Genomic DNA, 9,675 nt, shown 5'->3' with positions numbered 1-9,675 from the left:
TTCCCCGTTCCCCAGTCTTCCATCACTTTGTGTTCCTGCCAGGCCACTCTGACCTCTCAGAGCCTTTGCTCATGCTGTCCCCTCTTCCTCTGATTCTCTCTGCTTCTTTGCATTCACTTCCTCAGAAACGACTTTGCTAGGCCAGACATGGTGGCTCACACCTGTAATCCCAGCACTTTGGGAGGCCAAAGTGGACAGATCACCTTGAAGAGGGAGACCCAGGCATCTCAGATCAACTTCCCCTTTTTCCTAAGACTGTAAACTTCCCCTTTTCATTCCTAAGACTTTAAACCAAAGTCCTTTTCATATGTAATTCCTGACACTGTAAACCGAGATCCTTTTCATATGTAATTCTTAAGACTGTAAACTGAAAACCTTTTCATATGATAAGGTATAAACCTAGATTCTTCCACGTGTAACATCTAAAGTATAAGCCTATATAAAGAAGGAACCTTCCTTTGTTAGGCGACCTTGGCTGTTAGGCAGTATGCCACCTTGCTCCCGGCCGAATAAACTTCTTCCTCCTGTATTTGTCTGAGAGATCCATTTCCCGCAGCCGCTCCTGCTACAACCTGAGGTCAGAAGGTCGAGACCAGTCTGGCCAACATGGTGAAACCCCAACTCTACCAAAAACACAAAAATTAGCCAGGCGTGGTGGTGGGCGCCTGTAGTCCCAGTTATTGGGGAGGCTGAGGCACAAGAATTGCTTGAACCTGGGAGGCAGAGGTTGCAGTGAACCGAGATGGCACCACTGCACCCCAACCTGGGTGACAATGCAAGACTCCGTCTCAACAACGAAAAAAAGGACTTTGCTGACCACCCTATTTAAAAGAACTTTGCTGACTCAGGGATCCTATCACCTGATTATCTCTTCAAGATCTTACAACAATTTGTGTTTTCCTTTGCCCCTCTGCTGGTGTACTGGCTCCATGATCTATCTCGTTCTGGGCTGAGTTCTCGAGCCATACACAGGAGCACTTCCTACATCTTTGCTGAATTATAAAAAGCTCTACAGTTGACTGACCATTCACATCTTAATGATACGTAAGATAAATATTCTTTTTCTATTGCTGGTGGGGGTGGAAACTGATACAGCTTATCTAAAGATAAATAAGGCAATGTGTAGCCAGAGCCTTAAAAATGCTTTGAGGAATCTTTTAATAAATTAGAGATGCGTGGTACAATATTGAGAATAAGATGCAGCCTTTTTGAGACAGATGCCTAGAAGGAAATTAACAAACTATCTCATACTGAAGATACAGTTAGCAAAAGCACTCTCAGTCTGGAATGCTGCGTAGTCATTAACACCATGTTTTTGATGTTAAATAAAAAAGGCAGAATTGAAAACTTTATTTCAATGTTACTTAAAAATAAATATATGTGTGGAAAAAACTCCAAAGAAAGAATTACTCTTTCATTTAGGTATGTAACTACATAGTGAGATTCAGGGTGATTTTAATTTACTTTTTACTCCCATTCGAAATTTTTTATTTAAGAAAAATAGCTCATTTAGAGCTGCAACTTTGTAATCAAAATAAAATATATTGTTTTAAAAAGCAAAGACCCTAAGAATTCAGCCTCAAGTTTATGTCTCTGAGATACTCTACCACATCAATTAGATTTAAATCGACATCATTTTTTCCTATAATAAAAGCTATCTAGGCTCCAGTGGGTCAATTAAATAGTCCCTCCAAAAATATCCTCTGAAATGGGATTTCATTGCCTTTTTCTGTCTACCACTTAATAAAGCTACTTGATATATACTAGTGTCCTTTCTGGGATTTCTTGTTAGTTATTTGTTAATTTTTATACATATTTGAGTGTCAACTTTTTGCAAGAGTAGGTAAGCACAAATATGAACGTTATTTCATACACAGTTCCTGCTATGAGGAGACTTCTACTCCCAAGTTAATCCTTTCAACCCTAATCCAGCCCCAAGTGAAGCCTTGCAGCTTTGAGCTAAATTTATGGCCTTGTCCTGCTGGCTTTGGCAGGACCAAAAGCTGCCAAGCATTGCAGCCAAGTGGGCAGCCTGTCAAGAAAGAGTAAGCAAGGTTAAGTTATTCTTAGCTGAAGCCTAGAAAGCATTAGCTGTCTTGTAGAGACTGGAATGAGAAAACCATGACCACACTGCCCAAACCACTCTGGGAAGTGTTTCCAGTTCACTGGAACTGCTGATAGGAGATTGGTCCCATGATCATTGTGGCTGAACATAGATTACGAATCTCCTGAGGACAGCAACATTAGTTTAGCTTACATGGCTGCACACAATACACATTGGAATCTATATACGTAAAGTTACAAGGAGAGTCTCCTCTCTTTCCTAGTTCTCCGTGTGACCCCAAGAGCATGGTGACTGTAAGGCTGCCTTTTCCCGACCCAGAAATGCCAACCTAGAGCCATAACCCGAGAGGCCCCCGGGGTGAAAGGCTGTAATGGAGGTGACGGGGCAGGCCACTGAATGAAGAAAGTTTAACCAAACGTAATTCTTGGGTTCCGTCAAATTAGTTAGTGCGGCATGTGCAGTTGATGGAAAGGCTGTGGAAACCACTTTCTCTCGAGTGCTGCTGCAGAAAGACGGGCCCTCAGGCATCTGACCAAGAATCATGGGCACATCAGAGGCCCAGGCTGGAGCCCTGGGGCCATGAGGAAAAGTTCAAAAGAAAAATCCTACATTTTCAGATCTTCCACAGATAAGTAAAATGACCAAAAGGAGGAAGAAAAAGAAAGTAAGAATCACATCTTATTTTTTTTTTTGTCCTATGCTCTTCGTTTTAGAAAAATGTGAATCAATTAGAACACCACAATTAAACCTGGGTTTATAAAACATCTTTTACTTAAAAATGAGGCCTTTCCGGGCCTGTCAATATGGGTGTGTCACACATGAATGCACCTAAGTTAAAACATGAAACATGACTGACAAAATACTATTGCTGGAGAGCACCTGGCAACTGTTTTACAAGAAATAAATATTACTAATGAAACTACAATAGCTCTCTACTGGGGTTGAATCCTGGGGAAGAAAGCCCCCTTGGATTAGCTGAGCATTTTTGAATTAGGATATGCAAAATGAACTGGGAGCTCAGTTTTGGAGGAGCTGACATAGGGGTGGAGGGTGACAGGGGCATAAAGGGCTGGGGAGGTGACCAGAGGTGGGATGGGGTGACGTGGCCAGGGAAACTATCATGGCCAGATGGCAGAGGTCTTCAAGAAGGACGTCTCAGAGTCAAAAGAATCAAAGCTGAGGTCATGCGTGCTGCTGTGATGTGATGTGAACCTGCTACCACTTCAGACCCTTGGCTGAGTTAGCCTTTTTTGAGCAAGGAGACCATGAAAACATACCTTTTCAAGGGAGTTGCAGAAATCTTAGGGTGGTCACTGAGCCTTTAGTAGGGTGTGTAAAGAAGTTCTGAGCAATCCTAGCTAGATCTTAAGGCAGATCCCAGAAGATCTGGGTTACATAAGACTATCAACATCAAGGAGCTTCATATACATATAAACACATTCTTCCCTATGCCATTACCTTGAAATGTACATATTTTTAAATGAGGAGATGGAGACAGAAGTGAAAATCATATATCAAGAGTTGAATTTCAGTTTTAAAGTACAAAACGTCAGTGAGTATCCTGCATACAGTTTTCTGCATGAAAATTTCCTCTTGTATGAGTTTGACGATGTCTGCACTGCAGGGGAATCTCCCAGCGAATGGTCAGAAGATGAACAGGCACACCCCAATGTGCTGCTGGGAGACTTGGGAAGCGAGGTGGTCTTAATAATACATGTTCTTATCCCACCAGCCTGCAGAGGTCGAAAAAAGTACATCAGAAATGGAGAGTCTGTTGAAGTGGGTAAACAGCCTCTAAAATCATAGACTACTCACTTCCAGGATAGAGCCTGATGAAGAGTTTCCGCACCTCATCATACACCCAGATCAGGATGGCATGCGGCACAGCCACAAACCAGTACTGAGCCCTGGAAGCAGAGGGGTGGAGGGTGAGCCCTGACTCATCTACAGGGATAGCCCAACCACCCCCCAACAAGAATGGGGCTTCTTGTTCATTTTTCCTGTTTTACTGCAAAGCACAACAAATCCACGAGGTCCCACAACCTAAAGCTGGAAAGCTCCTTGTTTAATCTGCACTGTGACTGCTAGAAGCAATGTCTGCCTTTGAAGCAACCTGTTGGATGAGGATGAAGGTGCGTTGGTGAGGTCTGGAAAACGTGTTTCCATTTCGGGAAAATGCAGATCAAAACTTTGGGCTCATAGAGCATGGGATCAGTTTAACCACTTCTGAAAGACTTGGGGGAAGAACCTTGGGTATTCTCAGGTATATTTAGGCTGCTACAGCTCAAAGTAGAGGCTGGCTCTTTCCTCCATGCTGCTGAGGGTGAACTCACCTGAGCATGGTAAAATTCAGCGCTGTGACACTTCCAAGACCATAGGACAGGATCAGCCCAATGATGATCTGTGAGGCAATCCCCACCCAGATGACTTTATTTCTGCAAGACACACAAAAGCAGACAGACTTTGGATTCTTGTGGCTTCATGATCATACACCCAGCGGACCATGCCCCCAGCACAGTCAATGCCTCTGGGGTTACAACTGTAGCCAGAGCTCGGTCTTGTGAATAACAAACCATCGTCCTCCTTGTACAGCAGGCCCAGGGCTGCCCCAGGAGGCCGGGCACGGGCAGTACCTGAAGAGACCCTGCTGGAAAATGGAATTCCTCCGGGTCTTCCTGATGATCAGATCTGCTATTTGCTGGACCAGGATGCCAACAAAGAAAGCCGTGTAGCCAGTCCATTCTAGGTATTCCCTCTGGTACCTTGTCTATTAACAGGCAGAGAAGGAAGAGACCGTGAGGCCAGAAAACTTGTAGACTATTTCAGTAAACTTCTCTATAGCTTTGTGCTCTCTCCCTACTTCACCCAGACTGAGACTGGACCACCTCCGCGTGTTTGGAAACAAGCATTTTTCTTTCCTGAACCAAGTGAGTAAGGAAAATTTTAATTTTTAAAAAATTATCATTACTATTATTTTTAATACAGACGAGGTCTCACTATGTTGGCCAGGTTGGTCTCAAACTTCTGGGCTCAAGTATCCTCCCACCTCAGCCTCCCAAAGTGCTGGGATTACAGGCATGAGCCACTGCACCCAGCCTGAAAGATGTCAACTTATTTGGCCCCTCTGTGGGTGTGGCTGGGCTGGTCACTCTTCTATACTAATGGCAAAGCTAAAGTAAAAAAGGGATCTCTTGGCATCTAGACTGAGAGAGGAGGCTTGTCCTGAGACCTAGCAAAGGCCAAGCATGTGTCGGCAAGGGGGCCCTGCGCCCTATTAACTGAAGCTTTCCCAGGCTGTTCAGGGACATAGAGGTTCTGTGTAAGTCTGGGCCGGTCAGTGAGCATGGAGAGAATCAGGGGGACTCTGAGGCAGGGCTCCCAACACTCACCCATTCCTGCCCATAGTGATCTTCCAAATCATTCACGTTGTCATTCTCCCATTCTACCCGCAAGTTAATGAGAGTGTGGGGCAGAAAGCCCTCCTGCGCATAGACGGTGAAATACACAAGGAAAGCTCCCAGGGCTTGCATGAGGCCTAAAAGAACGAGGGATAGAACACCGGTTCTATGATGGCCCCATGGAACTGCCTCATCCTGTCTCCTCTCGGTTCCCCCTTCCTCCCCAACCCAGGCACCCACAGGAAAACCACACTTTCTGGCTGTGCCCCGGACTCCAGTTGATTCAATTCTCAGGGCAGGCCCTGGTATGACGAAGAGGACGTGCCCTTGTCGTACCAATGTGCAGGTATGAGTACACGGCGAGTGGCTTGTTCACCAGCCTGTCCTTCTTCTTGTGGCGAGGTTTCCTGTTCATGATGTCACTTTCTGCCTTCTCGTATGCCAAAGCGATGGAGGGGATCTAGAAGGGAAGAGGTTGGTGAGGTATAACCCCAGGATGCTCTGCTCTACCTACAGGAGAGGGGGGCTGGGGTGGGTGGGGCCCTGGCTGGATGGGGGGTGGGGGCATGCAGCTGGCCCATCCAGGTTGTAGGCAGTAGAGGGCGTGTTGTCTATACAGGAATTTAAGAACAGTGCCTTTAAAAATCAGCTGCTTTTTAATCACCCGGTGCTGGCAGTTCTGAACAATGCTGGTTATGAAACACTCTTTCCCTACAGGGAGGATTTCTTGTGCCACCCTCCCACTCCAGTTGGGAGGACCTGCTAAAAGACAGATCACTGCGCCCCACCTTTAGACTTCCCAATTCAGGAGAACTGGGCTGGGGCCAGAGAATTTGCCTTCCTCCCTCCCTCCCTCCCTCCCTCCCTCCCTCCCTCCCTTCCTCCCTTCCTTACTTAAAATGAGTGTACAACCTATTTCCATGATTTCTAGCCCAGTTATCTGGAATAATATTTTTTATTTTATTTAATGTTTTGTTAAATTTTTATTTTTTAAGAGACAAGTTCTCTATGTTGCCCAGTCCTGACTCAAACTCCTGAGGTGGGGTAAATCCTCCTGTGTTGGCCTCTTAAGTAGCTGGGGCTACAGGTGTCCACCAGAGGTCCGGAGTGTGCATTCTAACGAGTTCCCAGGTGATGCCTGCACCACGCTTGGAGAAGCACTGCAGCAGAGCAAAGCTGGCAAATGTGAAGGGCTTGGAAAATGATCCATCAACTTTGGGGACCTGAATACCCCTCAAAGAGAAAGACATCTCCAGTCGCTCAAGGAATTAGGGATTACCTGGGTGTTATAGAAATCAAGAGAGGGGAAGGGGGCAATTTGAAGAGCCAGTTTCCTGCTGAGAATTGAGCTTGCTGTCTGTTGCTTTCCCTGCTTGCCCACGTAAGCCACAGCCACATGGGCAGCTTTCATGGGGCTTTCTTTAAATGGATATTGAAAAAGGGGACGGTTTAGGTGACATTCCTGTAGGGCAAGGCTTTATAGTCTTCATACCTGCTACTTCTTACTCTGTTTAGGTAAAGGGCTCCCAGGTCAGACTCTCTTACTTAACAAGGGGTGGCTGCGGGATTATCACTTTATTCACTGGGCCCCAGTGGATATTTGGGTGATTAATTTGAGTGACAGCTTCATTTTCCTGAAAGAAAAGGGAGGCACATAGGGTGAAACTGACCAATGGATTTTTTTTTTTTTTTTTGGGATGAAGACTCATGTCTTGAAAAGCTTGCTATAGGTCGGGTGCAGTGGCTCATGCCTGTAATCCCAGCATTTTGGGAGGCCGCAGTGGGTGGATTACTTGAGGCCAGGAGTTTGAGACCAGCCTGGGTAACATGGCGAAACCCCATCTCTACTAAAAATACAAAAATCAGGCAGGTGTGGTAGCACAAGTCCGTAGTCCCAACTACTTGGGAGGCTGAGGTGGAAGAATCACTTGAGCCCAGGAGGTGGAGGTTGCAGAGAGCTGAGATAGCACCTGTGGACTCTAGCCTGGGTGATGAGAGTGAAACTCTGTCTCAAGAAAAAAAAGCTCACTATAGAGTGATTTAACTTCCAAACATTTGGCAGATGCCCCTGGTGCCTTGCTTTTGAGGTGTGGCATGTGGACCAGCAGAATGGGCACTACCCAGGAACCTGTGAGAAATACAGAGCTACAGGCCCCATCACCTGGAAACTGAGAAGCATTGACTTAGTCCATCCCCAGCCTTTGAACTTGACCTCCCCTGGGGTGAGCATCACACCCTGTTCCCTTCAGAGTCACTTACAATGTCTGTCCCTAAGTCAATGAACAGGATGGTGATGGTGCCAATGGGCAGGGGGAGCCCGGCGATGATGTAGATCAGAAAGGGGCACAGCTCGGCAATGTTCTTGGTCAGGGTGTAAGCAATAGTCTTCTTGAGGTTGTCAAAGATCAGGCGACCTAGGCAGAGAGTTTCTCCTTCAGAACCTGCTTCTAGTCCCCCAGATGACTCCGGCCCTCGGGAAGACCCCCTGAGACTCACTCACCTTCCTCCACCCCTGTGACAATGGATGCGAAGTTGTCATCCAGCAAGACCATGTCGGCTGCATTTTTGGCTGCGTCAGAACCTGCTATCCCCATGGCAATCCCAATGTCTGCCTTCTTTAGAGCCGGAGAGTCATTAACTCCATCCCCTGTCACGGCAACAACGGCATCCTGTGGCGGGGAACCCAGGGAGAAAGTGGAGTGAGCAGGCCTGGCAAGAGCAGCGCAGCCTCCCTTTTTCTTGAGGCTGCGAGGACCATTATGGCTGAACTAAAGGGCCCATTTATGGGAAGTGATAAAGATGAGGAATCTTAGCAGCAGGAACAAGGAGCTCCAAACAAGATGTGTGCAAACGAGGGAAACCTAACATGCAGGTGTTTTGTATCTTATGTCTTCACATTTTCTGTTTTTTATCTTTGCATTTTAAATCTTTTTTTTACTCACCCCTACCACAGTGCCAAATGCTTCACCTCAGAAGCCTTGGGCTCTCATGATAAAATGCAGAGCTGGAGTGAGCCTTTCGGGGAACAAGTGGTGGGGGTCTCAAAGGAGGGCAGGGGCCAGCCCACCTGAGAGGGTGGAGAGGTCAGGTGATGAGGATGAGCCAAGAACTCTCTCTTGAGGTTTCCAGGGCACCACACCCTGATGTGAGATCCAGACCCCTGCACTTGCCCGTGGACAGTGATGGGCCTGTCAGTCCTCTGGGCACTGCCGGCCACCCACCTGCCTCTGACAGCCCTCCACAATGATCAGCTTCTGCTGGGGGGATGTCCGGGCAAAGACAATCTCCTGGTAGTTGGCTAAGATCTCATCCAGCTGTTCCAAGCTCATGTCCTTCAGCTCCATGCCAGTCACTATAGCGGCCTTGGCATCCCTAGAAAGGCCAGAAGAAACTGAGTGAGGCCCAAGGGCAGACCTTAGCTTGAAGCACTGGTCCAGGCAGGATGCTGGCTGAAGCCTGTCTGACTTGAGCTGGAACCTAGTGTCCTTGATACCTAATGCTCCAGCGAGGTAACAGGAGTTATGAGTCCTGGGAGCACTTCAGTCTCCATTTTAAGAGGGCAAACTGAAGCTAAAAAAATCACACCATTTCCTGGTGCCATGTAACAATAGGAAGAAAAAACAGGTAGCTTTATCCTTACTAGAACAGGTGAGAGGTGGCACTTCCTGGAATAACGCTTTACCTCACAAGTAAAAGGAGGTTTAAAAACTGCCTGTTCAGGGCCAAACACAGTAGTTCATGCCTGTAATGCCAGCACTTGCTTTGGGAGGCTGAGTCACGAGGATCACTTGAGGCCAAGAGTTCAAGATCAGCCTAGGCAAAAGAGTGAGAGCCCCCATCTCTACAAAAAATGTTTTAAAATTAGTCAGGTGTGGTGACACACGCCTGTGGTCCCAGCTACTCAGGAGGCTGAGGCAGGAGAATTGCTTGAACCCGGGAGGTGAAAGTTGCATTGAGCTGAGATCTCACCACTGCACTCCAGCCTGCAAGACAGAGTAAGACTCCGTCTCAAAAAAAAAGTTTTATTTTTTAAATTTGAAAGTGAAAAAAAGTATAATCCAATTGTTTTACAAAACCAAACAAATGAACAAGCCCGAAACTTGTTTTCATAGAGAGATGTTATGTATAGCAAAAAGCACTGCAAGACTTTAGACTTCAGGTACTGTTGCCGTGCCCAGAGGCGGGACCCAACCCTGGCTGGTTGTCTGACAT

General features: G+C 46.6%; 1 protein-coding gene across 3 annotated transcripts in view; it reads right to left on the bottom strand.

Moving 5' to 3' along the window:
• Positions 1-2,812: 2,812 nt before the first annotated feature.
• ATP12A (ATPase H+/K+ transporting non-gastric alpha2 subunit) overlaps positions 2,813-9,675 on the bottom strand; it is a 29,772-nt gene continuing 22,909 nt past the window's right edge. For 2 of the 3 annotated variants that reach the window (XM_008998030.5, XM_054256713.2), the window contains exons 15-23: positions 8,685-8,835; positions 7,964-8,132; positions 7,723-7,877; positions 5,800-5,923; positions 5,455-5,600; positions 4,699-4,832; positions 4,399-4,500; positions 3,881-3,972; positions 2,813-3,798 (exon numbers count right to left, since the gene is read on the bottom strand). In XM_008998030.5, coding sequence (XP_008996278.2) covers positions 3,770-3,798; positions 3,881-3,972; positions 4,399-4,500; positions 4,699-4,832; positions 5,455-5,600; positions 5,800-5,923; positions 7,723-7,877; positions 7,964-8,132; positions 8,685-8,835 — 1,102 coding nt within the window. In that variant the 3' untranslated portion in view covers positions 2,813-3,769. Of the gene's footprint in view, positions 3,799-3,880; positions 3,973-4,398; positions 4,501-4,698; positions 4,833-5,454; positions 5,601-5,799; positions 5,924-6,374; positions 7,098-7,722; positions 7,878-7,963; positions 8,133-8,684; positions 8,836-9,675 lie in introns of those variants that run through there. The other variant, XM_054256714.2, reaches the window with a different exon arrangement.

Source organism: Callithrix jacchus, chromosome 5 (assembly GCF_049354715.1).
Source record: "Callithrix jacchus isolate 240 chromosome 5, calJac240_pri, whole genome shotgun sequence".
In the NCBI taxonomy this organism is placed as follows: Eukaryota; Metazoa; Chordata; class Mammalia; order Primates; family Cebidae; genus Callithrix; species Callithrix jacchus.
This window is presented reverse-complemented; position numbering and strand designations above follow the sequence as displayed.